General features: G+C 34.2%; 1 protein-coding gene across 11 annotated transcripts in view; it reads right to left on the reverse strand.

Annotated features, from left to right (window-relative positions):
* Window positions 1–20165, reverse strand: part of MYO9A (myosin IXA) — a 268245-nt gene that overhangs the window by 181942 nt on the left and 66138 nt on the right. For all 11 annotated transcript variants that reach the window (XM_027123508.1, XM_027123501.1, XM_027123505.1 and 8 more), the window contains exons 6-11: window positions 19438–19494; window positions 13596–13693; window positions 11265–11391; window positions 6122–6211; window positions 2228–2344; window positions 248–382 (exon numbers count right to left, since the gene is read on the reverse strand). In XM_027123508.1, coding sequence (XP_026979309.1) covers window positions 248–382; window positions 2228–2344; window positions 6122–6211; window positions 11265–11391; window positions 13596–13693; window positions 19438–19494 — 624 coding nt within the window. The remainder of the gene's footprint in view (window positions 1–247; window positions 383–2227; window positions 2345–6121; window positions 6212–11264; window positions 11392–13595; window positions 13694–19437; window positions 19495–20165) is intronic.

The raw sequence follows: 20165 nt of genomic DNA on the forward strand, positions 1-20165 counted from the left end.
GGACGTGGGTTTGTGCCCTGGTCCGGGAGGATCCCGTGTGCCGCGGAGCAGCTGGGCCCGTGAGCCATGGCCGCAGAGCCTGCACGCCCGGAGCCTGTGCTCCGCAGTGGGAGAGGCCACAGCAGTGAGAGGCCCGCGTACCGCAAAAAAAAAAAAAAAAAAAAAATTTATGTGTGTGTATGTGAAGGTGGGGGTTAGGGTTTAGGGAGCAGGAAGGGGGCAAGTGTACACACATTCAGGTACTCACCTGCTCCAATTTAAAGATATGCTGATTAAAGTAGTGTTGTAAGCGTTCATTAGCAAAATTAATACAGAACTGTTCAAAGCTGTTATTTTCATAATCTTCAAACCCAAAAATATCAAGAACACCAATGGACAAAGTCTATGAAACAGGAAAAAAAATTATGGTTAAAAAAGGATGCTCAAATTTATTTCATGAATAATATTCACAATGTAAGTAACAAAATGTTCTTCAACAGCAGTAGAGAGGAAAACTTGGGGGACCAGTGTTCAGTCAAAATATTACTACAAATGAAAAGCACGTTAGTTCTCTTTTTCTTCATCTTTTTCTTTTTATCTTAGTTATAAAAATAGATCCAAAGTTTTAACACATGTAATTCATTGATTACTTTACAAAAATGTACAAAGCAGAGTTAATGACCTGTTACCTCAATATCACAAATCTCTAAAACCCAAGAGACAGGGAAGGGAAAAACAGGCTATTGGAAAGTCAGAAGGTTACTAAAGTAAAGCTAGGTTACTCCTAGCTATGCCTGGTTATGCCAAAAGGATCATGCAATTGTTCCTAGTTTGACTTCTCTATCCCAATAAAATTCTGCATTAAGAATCAAGCTAACAGGTATGTTTAAATTAGTCTTACACAGGCTAGAAATGAAACTGGATATCATAATATGTGGTTTCTTGAAGTTAAAACTTTAAAAATTTTTATCAAAAAAAAGAAACACACAAGATTTATGACATTAAACAGTTCTAAAAGGATTATAACAAAAAACAACAATCCCTTCTCCACCCTCAATTTCTGCTCCATAAAGTCAACAACACTCAAATCTTTTTAGTTGTTTGGTAAAGAATAGTATAATATAGTAAAAAATGTTTATTCTTCTATTTCTTGATATTTTACCTCCAGAAATTACCTTCTAACTTCTTACTATGGATGATAAATATTCAGTTCTAATATCCCAAACCACCATTCTTCTCACCACCCCACCTTATTCTTAAAATACAGTTGTATGACAATTTTGATTAAATGAAAATAATTTTTCTCCACTGGTGCTAAGAGAGATACTGGGCAAACTGATGTAATGAGTGATAAATAGTAAGAGACTTTTAAAAGTCTCCATTAAGAGTATTTTGTGTGATTAATACTGCTGACTAATTCTAAGCCCTTACAAAAAACAGTGAAAATAATGATCTTCAAAAATAAGTCAACTTGGGACTTCCCTGGTGGCGCAGTGGTTAAGAATCCACCTGCCAATGCAAGGGACATGGGTTCGAGCCCTGGTCTGGCAACATCCCACATGCCACAGAGCAACTAAGCCCATGCGCCATAACTACTGAGCCTGTGCTCTAGAGCCCGCAAGCCACAACTACTGAGCCCACGTGCCACAACTACTGAAGCCCACACGCCTAGAGCCCGTGCTCCACAACAAGAGAAGCCACTGCAATGAGAAGCCCATGCACTGCAGTGAAGACCCAATGCAGCCAAAAATAAAATTAATTAATTAATTAAAAAAAATAAGTCAACTTGGTATATTAGGTTAGAATTAAAATCAACTTTCTACCTGTGGGCTTACTCAAAGCATGAAAAGGTCATGTAAGAGCAATTTTACATTTAAATATTTACGTTTTACATTTAAATATTAAAAATAATGAGGTCTAGATATATTTCAAGACATAACCAGGTAAAAAAAAATACAAATTAGAAACAATACAGATAGCATGATCCTATTTTTACGTTTAAAAGCAACTCTGTACATGTACATCTATAGGAATGTAAGTACATAGGAAACAAGCTCTGGAAAGACACACAGAACAGTTTTGCTGAATAGGGTCATAGAAGCAGAAATAAGGAGAGAAATAGCAGGGAATACAGATAAAAGGTGAACTTATTACTCTATATAATTCTATGTTTTTAAATTTTATGCATTACCCGTTTTATTAAAACAGTTTTTCAGGAAAAATATATTATAATCCAATATATGTCTACCTTGGTATTTTGCTCCAAATCTTTACTATTCATAAGTGCATGATTAATCCGAAAAACTATCCAGTCAAACAGGGCACTATATAAAGACTTAGCCATGGAGTTCCTCACTGTCACAGCCTGGAAAAAAAAAAAAAGTTAGGAGTCTAAGTGAAATTGGCAACAATCTGACTAAGATACTATAACAAAGTGTTTTGTTCTCATTCAAGAAAGAAAGCTTATTATCCTGAATTAGAAATTAATTTTTCTTTCAATATAAATAACCTACAATTGAAGTTTTTTATATATACTCATTAATTTAATCCAACTCAGGGAATCCAGGCTTAAACTGCCATGAAAGATAAAGGAAACAAAACATGAGTCCACACATTTCAAAACACTTTTACTGAAAACTGGGGTATATATTTCACCTAGTAAAGAAGGTAGAATAGGAACTTTATAAATAAATGAACTTTGCCAACTAAAGTGGGGAAGAGTATTCCAGGCATAGGAATCAATTATCAAAAAGGCATCAGTTATCTGTGGAATCCTAGTCACACCACCACAATTACACTCCTGGCTGTCTTCAGCTTGTCATCCACAGTAACCTTTAGAATTTCTCCATCCCCAAACAGTAACAATTCTTTCATTATGGAGTTATGTGATTTACTTTTTCCCCTCACCTCAAGCCTTCCCTAGTTTATGGAAACTCTCCGTACTATCTGCTCAATTTTTGTGTAAATCTGAAATTAGTCTAAAAAATGAAGTCTATTACTTAAAGAAAATCCAACATTTAGAAAGTACCGCAACCTAAAAAGAGGGTTGTGGGGCACGTATCTTAGACAGCTGAGTCCTAGAACTTAAAAGAATACAAATCCTAATAATTTATGTACTTCTCATCTAGGGACTTATTTTGCAGCTTGTATATTCAGGTACATATTTATATCTATGTTCTTAATTTTAGAGGAAGTAGAGAGTGTTGATTAAGAGCTAGACTATCTTCCAGTCCCGGTTTCTCTACTTATTCCAGCTATTTGACCTTGGTCAAGTTACTTAAACTCTTAGGCTACAGCTTTTTTTACATTTGTAAAATGGAGACAATACTATAACCGACCACACATAGATGATGAATGAATTTCTGAATTTCAGTGGAAAAAAAACCCCCTCAAGTTTCCAGAACAAAAACTACCTACCTAAACTATCACCTACATAGGAAAGAGAAGACAGGTATTAAATTCTCTATCTTCAACACTAGACACTTGAAAATAATTGGAAAACGTTTAGAAGTTCTGAGAGAAAAAAGGATGTGGCCCTAAAAGTCTATTCTTAGGCAAGTTATCAACCAAGTATCTTTAAAATAAAAAGAAAATCAATAGTAGAATATATAGAGAGAATAACCATTCTATTTTCCCCAGAGGAGAGGAAAAAGAATAAAGACAATCTGATTAAATTCAGCAAAAGCAAAATATTTTAAAACACACAGTAAGAAAACATGTTCGTTATCACAATGAATATAAATGAGTTGAATTTTGTAGTTAAAAGAAAACCTCCATATCAAATTAATAGATTTATAGAGAATCCAAATATACCAAATATACAAATATAATGCCTATTTACACCATAACTCCCAATATTATACTTTTAGCCTCTTTTCTCTGAAATGCAGTCCTGTCTATCACAGCTTAACCTCAATAAGCCCAAATACCAATTAATTATTTTCTCACTCAAACAAGATCTCGTTCAGTGTTTCCTGTCTCACTGAATGGTACCAATATTCTACAGTTGTGTGTACCAGAAAATCAGGATTCATCCTTGACATCTCCTTCTTCCTCCCTGCTTCCCACTAAGCAAATCATTGCCCAATCTTGTTGCTTTTACCATCTAAATTTCTTTCTTTTTAAATACATCCATTTCTCCCTATCAGTAGGTCACCATTCTAGACATAGCAGCAAGCATCTTTCTCCTCAGGAGTACTAACTACTATAGCCTCCAAACTCATCATTCCACATTCACTCTTGCCCTCTGGGTTAGAATGATTCCCATCACCAGGTGTACATGTTTTCTATATCCTCTCCCAGTAAGTGTGAACAGGACTGTAAATGATGGATTTCACTCCCATAACTATCTTTTGTTATATGACAAGGGCGAAGGGATTTTAAAGATATAATTGTGGCCCAAAATCAGCTGAATTTTTTAGTTAACCCAAGAGATACTGTCTTGGGTAGAGCTGACTTACTAGGGACTGAGCCCATCCATCAGAGATTCTCCTGCTGGCCTTGAAGAAGCAAACTGCCATGTTGTGTACAGGACCACATGGCAGGAAATGGCAAGTAGACTCTAGGTGCTGAGAATGGCCCCTAACAGCCAACAAGAAATTATGGATCTCAGTCCTACAACTGCAAGGAAGTGAATCCTGTCAACAACCTGTGAACTTAGAAGAGGATGTTGAGTCTCAGATAAGATCACAGCCATCATGAATATCTTGACTTCAGCCTGGTGAAACCCTGAGCAGAGGACCCAGCTAACCTGTGCCCAGACTGATGATTCATGGAAACTGTCAGATAATAAATCTGTATTATAGTAAGTCACTAAGTTTGTTACACAGCTATAGAAAACTAACACGCTCTCCTCCAACTAATTTTTTCACACTGCTGCCAGATTGTCCTTTAAAAAATATCTAAGGCAACTTTTTTGCTTAAAACCCTTCTTTCCATTGCTCTTCAGACAAAATACTAGAATCCTCAAGGACTGCTCTTCATTTTACTCATAATGCCTAGCACAATTCCAGGCACAAAAAGTGTTTTCAAATATTTACTAAACAAATAAATATACCAAACAAACATACACAAAAATAAAGCAGGGGCTACAAAAATAATCTCAAAATGTTGAAGTTAAAGTTAAACATGTAAATAAACATAAAGAAATATTTAATAATGAAAAAAGTTGAGAAAGAAAATATGAAAGCATTGAACTTTTATGTAAAAGATGAACAAAACTCTTAAAACGGTTTGGCTTTTTCTCTTGTCTAGAAAGGAGCTCTCAAAGTTGGCAACTAAAAAATACGATATAAGATACCTGACATAATGAAGAAATGTGGACCTGTAGGTACAATCAGGAGAGACCCCAAAAATGGGATAAATGGATCAATGGGATAAATTAATCAATGTCTGCCTAGAAAGCATTCTCTACAGTTAAATCACTGTTTCCCCACCTCTCTGACTTCCAATCTCATATTCCTGTCCTATCTTTATAATTGTCAGTTTGATTTCTCAACACTTTCATAAAACTTCACCATAAAATAGTAGGTTTTTCAATAACTTTCCTACTCCTATACACCTGAGTGGTATAATAGTAATATTGGCACACTATAGCAATAAAACTTACCTGGAAGCTTTACTATACAGACGATATTTAAAGCCATGGGACTAAGTGAGAAAATCTAGATAAAGAGTATAGAGAAGAAAAGACAAAGACTGTCCTAGGGCACCCAATCTTTAAGAAGTCAGGAAGAAAAGAAAAAACAAACAAAAAGAACTGCAAAGGAGAGGCCAACAACGAAAAAGTAAACCAAAAGAATATGATGTGCTGGAAGATATGATGTGCTCAACAAGGAATAATCAATTGGGTTAAGGACTGCTTATTTATAATTCTACCTACCATCTACTTATCCCACAGTAATACTATGAAACTTAAAAACGGTGATCAGATTGAGATCATTGGAGAAAAATGTAAGCGTATTGCTTAAAATTACATTCAACTTTAAGTTTCCAAGTTGACAGAAAGTTCACGATAAATTTCAAGAGCCCAGAAAATATTTCAATCCATACTGTTATTTTCATTCTGTTAACAGAAAGAATATAAACCTAAACTTCTAAAAATGTTCAGAGTTCCTTGATTTCAAAGAAAATCTATTCATACCTCTGCCAGTTTGTATGGTAAAATAAGCTTTTCTCCCACTGTCACGGTCTTCCTTGTAACTAGTGCTTCAAATAGCATCTCTTCTTTAACCTATACAGCGGAAAAGTAAATTCAATATAAAAGATTTATGACTATGGTTGAATTATTTATTGAAAAGTCAAATAGAGAAAAAAATTACTGAGATTAGTAAATATGCAACAGAGAAAAAACAAAAAGACAATACACTGGGCAATTTAAATATTGGCCAAAGTGGAATTTAAGTGGCCCACTCACCATACTTCACCATAAAAAAGACACAAAGGGTAAATAAGACAGATGGGTCTTTTTATTTTTATTTTATTTATTTATTTATTTTTGCGGTACACGGGCCTCTCACTGTTGTGGCCTCTCCCATTGCGGAGCACAGGCTCCGGACGTGCAGGCTCAGCGGCCATGACTCACGGGCCTAGACACTCCGCGGCATGTGGGATCTTCCCGGACCGGGGCACGAATCTGTGTCCCCTGCATCGGCAGGCGGACTCTCAACCACTGCGCCACCAGGGAAGCCCATGATTCGTCTTTTAAATGCAGAAAAAAAAATTTAAAGAATGAAAAACCACCCAATTCATTTTAAGGAGCTGATTTAATGCTGACACTAAAACCTGACAATGGTCATACACAGATCTACACATATACACAATCACACAAAACACACTAATCTTGCTTATATTTTGATAAACATCCAAAAAAAATTACTGAATTCATATTTCAATCAGCTACCTCTATAATTTTCTGAATAGTCTTAATCGTGCATATATGACTTTAAATTTTTAAAATAAACTTTCTTGAGGGAATTCCCTGGCAGCCCAGTGGTTAGGACTCGGCACTTTCACTGCCAGGGCCAAGATATGATCCCTGGTCGGGGACTAAGATCCTGCAAGGTGCGTGTTGAGGCCAATAAATAAATACACTTTATTAATACAAAATATTAATAATTAGCAATGCGCTCAATACCCAATCTACAATGTTTCTCATATTCACCTAATTGAGAAACTGATATGTATATTAAAAATTCATTCTTTAATATTGTTTCAATAGATGTTAAATATACTCAAAACACATAAATCTACTAAAAATTGAACAATTTATAGTAATGATGATGGTTCTAATATTTCACAACAAAAACATGCTCCACAATTAAATACAACTAATCTACTGGAGCTTGTTTGCTTTTAATAATTTCACAAGCCTCTACCCCAGATAGGATTTAGTACACAGAAGATGCAAACCATTCACTACTGCCTGAGGTAACTACAAAAAATAATTGGAAAAAATAAATAAAATTAAACCATTATTTGTTCTTAGAAGCTAAATCTATATTTATTATTGAATTGAATCACTTTGGGAAGGAGGGAAATTAAATTAAACCTTTACTAAAGAGTTTACATTTTAATTAAACCAGTTATTGTGCCTATCTTTCAATCTTATTTCAATGAAAGCCTTAAGGTTCCAATTATCATTATCAATGTTAATCAATTAGAGAAAATCATATTTAAAAATAAGATCTAACTATGGGAATTCCCTGGCAGTCCAGTGGTTAGGACTCTGCGCTCTCACTGCCGAGGGCCCAGGTTCGATCCCCCGTCGGGGAACTCATATCCCACAAGCCGCGCGGCCAAAAACAATTTTAAATAAAAAAAAAATAATAATAATAAATAAAAATAAGATCTAACCATAGGCAGGATACCCTGGTAGGTCTTCTCAGACCTTCTCTAGCTCGTTGACTTTGAAGATTATCTTCTTTCTACTTAATAAACCTCCATTCCTAGAACCAGGCCAAACTATATGTAACAAGAAGGAATTTGAGAAGCTTGAGTTCAAAAGTGAGATTTGCTATCAAATCACATTTAGTTGTTACTCTAACTTTGACACTGGTAAGTCCAATTCTCAGAACTGGATTTCTCCTTTTTCTACCAATACCTCTTTAAATTGCCTGAATTCCTCTTACTAGTCTCTCACCAAAAAAAGTAATACTGCACTAGGACCAGAAGCCTTGAGTACTTGCTGAATGCCTGAACTTATAAGAAAGACCACTAGCCACAATACCAAATGTCTGACTAAAATATCACCTGAAATGCCTGCCTGAAATACATCTGTTTTCTGACCCTCATGACCTTCAAAATTACAGCTTTCAGATACCACACTCCACACCCTGGAACTTCTTTCCAATGAGTGAATCTAGTTCCAATTCAAGGTACTCCCTCCTGACCCTTCTTCCAGGCTAACTCATTCCATTAAAGTTAATAAGCAACAGCAAGGCATGTACAAAATAATAAACACTGTAAGGTTAGATCAATAAGAGGCATCCATTGCTCTCAAAGAACATTGCCACCACCCTATAATGGACACAAACTGGTAAACAATTAACTTTATGCTACAAAGCCAATACTGAACTACGCTAAGGAGAAGCAAATGTTCTATGCTGATAGAGTTAGTTTAGACCCTTTAATATGGTTAAGTCCCATGAAGTAGTATATGAACCAAGATTTGAAAGATAAGTGATATTTCAACAGAAAAAAAGGTTATTCATAATTGCAAAAAACTGGAAATGATCAACATGCTCTTCAACAGATGAATGGATAAACCACATCCACACCATGGAATATTACCCAGCAATAATGAGAAATGAGCTATCAAGCCAGGAAAAGCCACAGATGAATCTTAAATGTATATTGCTAAGTGAAACAAATCAGTCTGAAAAGGCTACATACTATATGACTCTAATTATGTTATATTCTGGAAAAGGCAAACCTACAGAGCTAGTAAAAAGATCAGTAGTTTGCTGCGATGGATTGAATAGGTGAAGCACAGGGAATTTTGGGGGCTGTGAAACTATTTTGTATGATAATGTAGTGGAGGATACACGACATTATGCATCTGTCACAACCCAAATAGCAAAAAGAGTGAATCTTAATGTATACAAATTTTTAGAAAATTATTTAAGATGTTGTGGGAATCTTAGGAAAAGAATACAGACCATGACATGAAAACTGTATGACAAATATATGGAACAACCTCAGTGAAGGGGGTGGGAGGAAAAAAGGTGCTGACCTAAGTAATTCTGGAAATAAATGGAGTCTGTAAAACTAGGGGTAACATGAGTCCATAAAGTCACTTCCCACAGGGATATGGGTTAAAAATTCTAATACTGCTCTACAGGTATACTAGAATCCAATACCTAAATGAATGGCAGATTGATGGGAGACAGCTTCCTCACTGTTAGAGTGTGAGTTTACAGATAAGCAAGGGGAGAAGGCTAGAACGATACATGTGCTAATGGATTAGTTAGAAACAACAGTATAATCTCATGTTTATCTTTTTTATAATTTTTATATTTTTTACTGAAGTACAGTTGACTTACAATGTTTCAGGTGTACAGCAAAGTGATTCAGTTTTATTTATATATATATACTATATATATAAATATGTATTCTTTTTCAGATTCTTTTCCATTGCAGGTTATTATAAGATACTGTATACAGTTCCCTGTGCTATGCAGTAAGGTCCTTGTTGTTTATCTATTTTATATATAGCAGTATGTATCGGTTAATCCCAAATTCCTAATTTATCCCTCCCTCCCACTTTCCCTTTTGGTAACCATAAATTTGTTTTCTATGTCTGTGAGTCTATTTCTGTTTGTAAATAAGTTCATTTGTATCGTATTTTTAGATTCCACATATAAGTGATATCATACAATATTTGTCTTTCTCTGTTTGACTTACTTCACTAAGTATGATAATCTCAAGGTACATCCATGTTGCTGCAAATGGCATTATTTCATTCTTATTTATGGCTGAGTAGTATCCCATTGTGTGTGTGTGTGTGTGTGTGTGTATACACATCACATCTTTACCCATTCAACTGTCAATGGACATTTATGTTGCTTCCATGTCTTGGCTATTGTAAATAGTGCTGCTATGAACCTTGGGGTGCATGTGTCTTTTCGAGTTAGAGTTTTCACTGGATACATGCCCAGCAGTGGGATTGCTGGATCATATTATAGCTCTATTTTTATTTTAGTTTTTTAAGAAGCCTCTATACTGTTCTCCATCACAGCTGCACCAATTTACATTCCCACCAACAGTGCAAGAGGGTTCCCTATTCTCCACACCCTCTCCAACATTTACTATTTGCAGACTTTTTGATGACAGCCATTCTGACGGATATGAGATGATACGTCGTTGTGGTTTTGATTTGCATTTCTCTAATAATTAGCAACGTTGAGCATCTTTTCATGTGCCTGTTGGCCATCTGTATGTCTTCTCTGGAGAAGTATCTATTTAGGTCTTCTGCCCATTTTTTGACTGGGTTGTTTTGTTTTTCTGATATTGAGCTGTATGAACAGTTTGCATATTCTGGAAATTAATCCCTCATCAATTACATTGTTTGGAAATATTTTCTCCCATTCTGTAGGTTGTCTTTTCACTTTGTTTATGGTTTCCCTTGCTGTGCAGATCATGTTTATCTTTATATAGATATAGATGGTTACATAAAAATATTTGTAGATATGTGAATATACTCAGGGGGGTATACACACATATACTTCCTGTCAGAGGAGAGGGCCTACAAAAATCATATCCCTTTTAAGTTGAGTAGATAGCTCAGAAAACATAAGAAATCATCACTCCAGGAAGAAAGAATAAGGTAATAATAAGGACCCTGATGTGGGAAGAAACGTCACAGGAGATGAAGACCTTTGGCTCCCATTCAGCCATGAAGAAAGAAAAAGTAGTACCCTTTTCTCCACCCATCCAGATATCCATCTTCAAATAAAATAATCTAACCAACATCCTACTATGAGAGGAAATCTTAAATATACAAGGAGAAAAATTACAAAGGCCTAGAACATGATACAGTATAGAGTGAAAAACTCATCCTATTCAGCAAATTGAGGAATCAGGGATATCTGGCGCAAAGGGAGGCAGGGAAGAAAACCCAAATCTTCTAAAGATTCTGGCACACACAATAGCAGAAATTCCAACTTTTGGAGTAATACTATTAATAAAAAGTATTAACCCATTTATATCTACAAAATAGTTACACAAAATAAAAACTGAAAAGTTACCCAGTATTTGAAATGACAACTGAGAATGTAATCACTTACTTCTAATAATTCTGAGACAACAGGCAGAACTTCAGGATTACATATATCTATGGAGTCATCCCGGTATGTCTTCTTTTTATAACAGATATTACCCAAATGTAGTATTGCTGAGAGAAGAGAGAAAATCCTGTGAAAATAAAACCATAAATTACAGCTTGCTTATGTGCATTCTCTAAGCTTGTTTCATTCCAAAATTCTAGTCAAGCAAATTAACCAGTACAAAGCATTCAGTCTTCAGAAAAATAAGAAATAGGATAATAATGACTAAAATAACTAAAATTTATTGAGTGTTCACTATGTCGGGCACTGTGCAAAGCGCTTTACATAACCCTTTCAGAATTATATCACCTGTCAGATATAGCTATTTGAAGGGGACTTCTTACTATTGTCTGAACCTGCCGTAGTGTTTCAAAAGTCCATGGACTTTCTAAACGCTTTTCATCCTGCTTGGAATGTCCTTTCCCTACACTTCTATTTCAGATCTGCTGCATCAGAATCTTTAAGAGAAAGGTCTTAGAATCTGTATTTTAACCAAGTAATCTAGGTGATTTTTTATTAGTAGTTATATTTTTTAAATGCTTTCCTACATCATATTATACTGCCCATCATATTATAAATGCTTTTTAAAAAACAGTATGAGGCCACTGGGATATATTATCTAATATCAGGCCCTTAATAAGAAACATCTGTATCTGGACTGTCCTTCCCTACTGTCTCAGAAGAACACATGCCCCTCCTCCAGCCAACAACTAATCCCTACGCTTCTGCTATACATCTCATGAACTCAGTTTACTCTGGAACATTATTATACCAATTTTCTATCTCTAGCCTGAACCTGACAAGAACTTTCTATCAAAATAATCTCACTTCTCTTTTACTTTAAACAACCCATCCTAGATCCTACATCTTCTTCACTTCATAAACAAGCTTATTGAAATGTTAACTTACACTCCTTGCCTTCACTTTGTCATTCACTATTTGCTAACACATTCTGGCATCTGCCTCCCAGTAAAATGTCTCATAGAAGTTACCAAGAACCTCCGTGTAACTTAGAAAAATATATTATGTCCTTAACTTACATGATATCTCAAAGGCGTTTAACACAGTTGAATACTCCACCTAAAAGTCCTTCCTAGAAATCTATATATACACACATCTTTGTGCCTTCTCCAGTTATTTCCTCAGAATAAATCTGTCCTACTTAAGAAATTTTAACTTTGCGTTTTCCTAAAATTAGGAAGCATTTTAAATAAAACAAAGATATTGCGTTAGGAACCTAAGAGCTGTACTTTCGGAGGTCCGAAGCAACATCTAATTCGTAGGTGTAATTTTTCAAATAATTCAAAATTTTTAAATGATTGAGTCATTAACACAACTCAAACAAAATACAAGTCAATTCTAAAGGAATATTTCACAAAAACATTCTGGGTTAGAGAGGAAACTCAGTATCAACTGAAATATAAAAACTACTGAAAGCCAAAAACATAAAAAAACCAAACTTATGAGCCATTTTTTAAAAAACTATTTTTAGTAGTAGTTTATATAGTTGCACATTACACTATTTCAGAATTTTGGATTCAATAATCAGCACAATAATGTTTCTCACACACAAATATGTGATGCATAGTCTCCAGCAACAATAAATGTCTTATAAACAATTGAATATACTATAATTCAATAGTAAAAGATTTATAAATATGAATTAAGAATCCCTGCTCTCAAAAAGCTTATAAGGTTAAGGTTATTTGCATCTTTAAAGTATTTTGTTTTATTTTAAATATAATTTACTTCTTTATTTTAAGCATAGTTTACTCCATCCTTATCTCAACCTTTTTACAGTTCTACTTTTTTATATTTACAATGAAAAATATACATTTAGCACAATGCTACAGACATAAATTTACAGTTGAAATACATAGAAAATTATGTTATACTGAAATGTATGCATGTCTTAATAAGATTAAAGATCAATGATATAGAAAGCAAGGAGTTATAAAATAGTGTTACAAAGCAACGGTTTTTAGGTAAGGTACATGGAGAGGTTTGGGGGGCACCATGAGCCCTTGCAATAATATGCAAATGTTTATGTATTACATTTTACAGGAAGAAGAGCTCCAACTTTCAACAGACTCTCAAAGATTTATGACAAAAGAAAGCAATTCAAAACAAGTCTTTTAGAAAAATAAATTTTCTAATTCTAAGTAACATTTAAGATGGAACTGGATCAGGAATATCAGAAAATTGTTTCAAAGGATCAAAGAAGAGGAATTTTTGAAACACATCATGATTTATTCTCTATCAAGGCTATAAGAATACAATAAATAAACTCACTGTCTTCGTGTCTTGGGAAGAAATCCTACCATTTCCATGGCTAGTTGTAAGCGTTCAAAGTCATGCCTCAAATCTTCCCCCTCCACTGTGAAGCAATCCTGTTTTTTTAAGAAAAAAGGGGGAGAAAAATCAAGACTACCTATTGAAAAGTAATCTAAGCCACGTGGAAATATAGTAATTTTAGATAAATATACCTATTATAAAAATTAGAGCTGGTGAAATATTTAGACATTGCCAAATTCATTAGCTCTCTTATCTTACCACAAGTATGCACACTAAACACACACCTACCAAAATACCAGTAGGTAATCTTTTCTCCCTCTTTCACAACCACCCAAGCAAGGATCTCAAAAGTAACTTAAGAGCTAGCAATATGTATAAAATGTTCTGATACAAAGTTTGATTTTGAGTGGTTCTGAAGAGTCTTGGAGATCCAAAGCATTTAAGAGAGCTCAATTCCACAAACAAGTGTTATTTATTCAACAAATATTTAATAAGTGTCTACCCATATGCACGGTGAACTAGATCCTGGGACACAAAAATAAATTTTAGAACAGGCAACAATTTAGTTGAGAAGTGGAGACTAGACTTTTATAATACAAAGAGGTTTATATTATATCAATATTAGAAATAACATAAATATTATATTCCTAATAACATAAACATGGTAATCAGTCAGCAAAATAAAAAAGTATATGTGAAAGTATAAAAACCTGCAAAGAACACACATGATATGAGTCAGTAAAAATAGTTATGGACTACCAAATAAAAAAATACTACTCTTCTAGAGCAACTCTTGCATTTCACTTCCCCCAAAAGTCAAACGGTAACACTGTACACATAATCTAAATCTTTAAAACAATAAATAAGTCTCTAAATCCCTTTACTATATGTTCTCACAGTCCCTTACACTTAACATTTTCAAAAACCTCCTCACATGTATTTACTTTTTTAATGCCTATCTTCCTATGAAATATTGTATTAAATACTCAATGAACACATGAACTATTACTTGTCTCATTTACTGCAGTTCTCCAGTATCAAGTCAGTGCCAAGAAGAAAGTGGGAAATTATTAAAGCAGATATACAATGAATGATTTATTTGACTGAATGAGATATTCTTTTTTGAGAAGTAAACAAAGTGCTCATTTATTTTTTAAAAAGTATTTATCAAGTATCTACCATGTACAACTTGCTTTAGGCATTGTAAGAATGAGTTAATGAATATATATGTAAATAATAAAATTTTAAATTAAATATTAAGTCTTAGAATGCTATTAAAAATATTTTTATTCTCTATGGAAAGGTATACATGGATAGTTTAAATTTTTAAATTCACTTCAAGAAACGTTCTTTCTGAGAACCCATGTACTTAATTTTCTGACTATAAAATTTTGGTAAGCAATTTTAAGACATACTTCTACAGACATGCCAACATCCTACCTACTAAAAAATTTTAAGTTAACACATTTTTCTTTTACCTATAGTAAAGCTTTTTAAAAGCTCTTGCTTTTCTTCCCCCCAAAACCACAAATAGCTCACTCATTTTATGATTTAGTAAAAGTTTTCTATAATAAATCAGTGGGGAAAAAGAGAACTATGCTTCCGCTTGTATAAACTCAATGATACAGTAATGATTCTCGTAACTGATGGTTGTTCTTATCTACCCCAAGAATGAATAAAACAATGTGTATAAAATATTGAGAACATAAATTGAATAAAGAACTAAAATATAAATACATTTATACTTGCTGTTATCTATAATCAAATTGTTCTTCGGAAATACAAAATGGTCTCAGTGAAAACCAAAACCATAATTAACTTTTAAAGGCTTGTACTTAATGTGTATTTCCCTGATGACAACGGTATTAGAAAAACTAAGGATGGACTAACCTACCAGACCAGAAATATCTTTATCTTAATCTGAGTTCCAATGGAAGCCGACCTTGAGACAAAGATTCAGTACAAGTACTAGCGGAATGTAGGGAAGGCAATGTAGCCTAAATAGGGTATAATATTAAAGTAACTACCACAGTGGGTAACTGGACTTTAATCCCAAAGTAATCTCTGGGAAACAGTATAAAAAATAGACAGGTGGGGCTTCCCTGGTGGCGCAGTGGTTGAGAGTCCGCCTGCCGATGTAGGGGACATCGGCTCGTGCCCCGGTCCGGGAAGATCCCACATGCTGCTCCGTGGCTAGGCCCGTGAGCCATGGCCACTGAGCCTGTGCTCCGCGGCGGGAGAGGCCACAACAGTGAGAGGCCCCCGTACCGCAAAAAAAAAAAAATAGACAGGTGAAGGGGCGGGAACACTTATATACCACCTCCCATGAGTTATTGGTTGAGGACTTCTAGAGATAAGCTGTTAACTCCTAGGAACTTCTAGAGGGTCATGCAAGAGCACAAGGGTTCTGAGAAAAGGCTTCAAACACCAAGATACAAATACTGGCTGTTGGAGGTCATTTAGAAAACAGTGAAACGGTAAGGGTCAAAGAATAAGACAGGGAACTAACCAACAACTGTTAGGACCCTTTCCACTGAAAGAAAACAGTTGATTCCTCTTGTCAAACTTAGCTCAGGCTCTAGTCTTACTTGATAACATGCCACTGCACACTCCCCACAAACACACCAAAATGTTCTTTCATGCTATCAGCCTTTTTTCCCTTTGTATGAGATGATGAGACTGCTTTCTCATTTATAAGCACCTACAATAAGCCTGGCATATAGTAAACATTTATGAGGGAGAGAAAGTGAAGAGCAGAGTCAAATTACACATTTTTCTCCTACGCTGTATATATTTCTTAGAATGGTGCTTATAAAAATCATACTTTTTTATAGCTACCAGTTGATAATATAGGACATAAATAGGAATAATTGACTTTGAGAATTAGTAAAGATGCTGAAGATCATTTAAGAAAAAAGAATATAAAGAACATAGCCTGATTTGAATCCCAATTACACTATTAACTTGCTTCATCACCGTGGGGGAAGTCACTTAAATTCTGAGCCACTGTTGCTTCTGGTGTGAAAGGTAATCATACTAACTACAACCAGGGGTTTTATAATGATCAAACATAATATGGATGTTAAAGTGGTTTTTAAATGGAAAAATATATGCAAAGGAAGTTGGGCAGCATGCAGAGACCTTCATATTGGACTGGCATAAAGCCAAAAAGGCAGTATTTAAGGGAGTGACCACAAATTTATAAACTGTTGGACAGTGAATAGCAGTAAGAGTGCTATGTTGTAGAAATACTTAAAATAGGGAGAATGGAAACATTATGAATTCAAAGATTCCTGCCCAAGTTGCATCAGGATTCCTGCAGAAGGTCTACCTCATGGAAAAATGGGAGGCCAGGTACTATACAAATGGTTGGGTTCCTATAAAGGCAGTAATGATCAGGATGGAAGCATGGCCTCACTGAGATATGAGTTCTAATCCTCTGCAGCATGGTGGAATGTCAATATCCTGAGACTTATTCTGGCAATTCTCACTAAACTCGCCTGATAGTTGGACCCTAAAATCATTCAAAGCTTAGTTCAGAAAAATTTAAAAATTAGGTGACACTAACTGTTTACATTGAAGTTATTCAGAACCGGCTTTAAGGTAAAACTGTTTGAATAGATTATTACCATTTAAAGAAGGGAAATTAGCATTTACTAAATATCTTCTACATATCAGTCATTATGAGAGTCACTTACCATTTATAATCTCTAAATCCTCAAAACACAAGGAGTTAATTATGCATCTGTATATTTAATTGTACGTACATTTATAGGGAAGAAAATAGACTCAGAAGTTAAATAAGTCACCTAAATAACAGGGATGGCCAAACCAAAATCTATCCAGTTCTAAGTCCTCTGCTATCTCCCATGAAACACTAGCTGCTTGAGCTTGTGTTAATAGGATAACCCTTAAAACGAATTAAATCACCATACAACGGGCAACAACAGGTCCCTCGTCAAAAGCAATTTTCTCACCATAACTTCTCTTGGGATCATTTATACAATTCCAAATAATGTATGTTAAAAAATACAACACAAATTGCAGAACCCTCCTTAATAACCTCTCTTCCTATAATGCTAGTCACATAAGTTCTAATAACTCAGAGTGAAACAAGTTTAGTTTGCCCCCAAATATACTATAAGGAGGAGCTAAGAGGAAAGAATAAAACAAAAGATCCTCAAATAGACTGCTTGTTTGCATTAATTACCTTGCGAAAAAAAAGCAACAGAAATTAATCAAAGTTCTAACTATAATATATTTGAAAACGTAATAAATGGGAGGGTAGTGATGGAAGTAATGTTAAGGGAGTAGGATAGTACGGTTACAAAGTTCTTCTAAGAGGAAAAGATGGAGAGTGATGTTTTCAGTGGTGGCAGTGATGGGGGGGAAACATTTATTGTGCACTTACACAGTATTAAGCAATCTATCAAACTCTTTAGATGCACTAATTTAATACTCATGAAAGTTAAAGACCATTATTATTCCCTTAAATAGGTGATGGAAACAAAAGAATAAGTGACCTGCTTGGGTTCTCAAAACTAGTAAGTAGATGGAGCTAGTATTCAAGTCAGGTCTATCTACTTCAGAGCCCCAAAATTCTTAAGCATTACTTACACTGTCTAAACAATAGCAGACCAGTTCACAATTTCACTATAAGCTCTGTAAAGGCAATCAAGTCTTATATTCACCATATGAGTTTCCCAGTCTCCTACCTACTTCCCAATGAGGCACACAGTCACCTGGTATACTAGGTGAAAGATGGAAGCTTCTCAAGAGTGACAAAACAGCATAAAATTTTTCTATTAAAAGTTATCAGTATCTATAAATTTAAGTGTCTAAAATTTATTTTCCAAAATATTAAATCTGAAACTGCAAATTACTTGATTTATTATGAAATGGTAATGCAATTAAACTGAAGGAAAAAGTTAATGTCATAATTACTAATCCTTCTCAACTCTGATAGTTTTGCAATTAGAGGAGTTTGTAATCACATGCAGTAAGAATTAAAGTGATGGTTATTTAAAGCAAGGAATAAGACATGTTATGTTTCCAGGAGGAATGGTTAATAAATTAGTTCATTAGTTAATGAATATAGATGAGTGCATGTTTTCAGCCTCTCACATCTGACCTAATTGCAAACTGAAGTAAAGGAAAAAGGCTTTTTGTGTTCTTTTTACAATTACAAACTTGTTCTTACAAAATATAACAAATAAAGCTAAATTTACCTACTCATTTTATATTACATCATATATGCCCTTAAATCATTCTCAATTTAAAACATAAAATAATCTTATTTATAGGAATTTCAATTCTTAATTTTTGGAAAATTACATAAAGGCTATAGCCTCTCTTGCTATTAAAAAAAAAAGTATGCATTCATTATGTGAAAAGACTGTTACCTGACATATAAAACAGGAAGGATGTAACTTTTTAAAATAAACAATAAATATTACTCACAATATGTGGGTAACTAAACTATTGAAAAAGAACTGAAACAAACAAATCTCAAGGAAAAAAATCCTATAGTTCATAAGGATCCATAACAATGCTGAAGTCAGGAATGCAATCTATTTATTATTGGTCAAAATAAATATTGAATACAGTCTAAACAGCAAAAACAATCCAAAAATGGTAAATTGACTGGTTTTTAATCAATAAACCATACACATACAAATAAATCAATTCAAATAAATTAAACATTGATTTATCTTCTTTCTTAGATTCTTTGTTTGTATTTTAGCTGATTTTCTTCCTAAGTCACAAGACAGATGCAAATGAGCAAGGTGAGGGTCCTTTAACAGGAACACAGAATATTTATTTAGGCACTTGTACTGACCGGCTCAGAGTCATAGCAATAATCATCCCAGCTCTGTCTGAGGGGCTTCTTTGTTATCTGAAAGTAAGGCAGATTAGTTAGGTAGAAGTAATAATTATTCCACTTCTCTAATCACCTCTTAGACGTAGTGCTCACATAGCACAGCTGTTACCAAAGAAAGTTATTTTGTATACCAGCACAAAACAAGAAACAACTAAGTAAACATTCAGATTCTGGGAGATCATATATTATCATAACCAATCCATACTTGCTATTATTCAGTTACTCTGAAATATAGTAACTGCTGAGTCCCATAGTCTCTGAATACTGACCTTATGATAAGAATATGTATGGTATGGACACTGATTACAAAAAATATCTGGAAGAGATGCAGTAAACTCTGGATTTCTCTAATACTAACAACTATCAGCTCATTTATGGGCAATTACTACTTTTTAAAAAGGAAAATATTTAATCACCCATATATAAGGCAAATAGTTTAAACAGGAAAGGAAAGGAAAATACTCAGAAGCTAAATCAATGATTTTTTTTAATATACTTAAATTCAATACAGTAAAAATGCCTAGTGTCATACTGGGAAGTGATATATAACACAATTTTGAAATTCTCAATATAGTAATACAGAGTTATATTAGCTTATATAAATATGTAGTTTCAAAATTAGGAAATATCAGTTATACAGCATGCTCTATATCTTGCAAAAAGTCTGAGATGTTACTTTCATAACC

Source organism: Aethalodelphis obliquidens, unplaced genomic scaffold, assembly GCF_003676395.1.
Source record: "Aethalodelphis obliquidens isolate GAN/ISIS:26980383/991018 unplaced genomic scaffold, ASM367639v1 scaffold26, whole genome shotgun sequence".
NCBI lineage: Eukaryota > Metazoa > Chordata > Mammalia > Artiodactyla > Delphinidae > Aethalodelphis > Aethalodelphis obliquidens.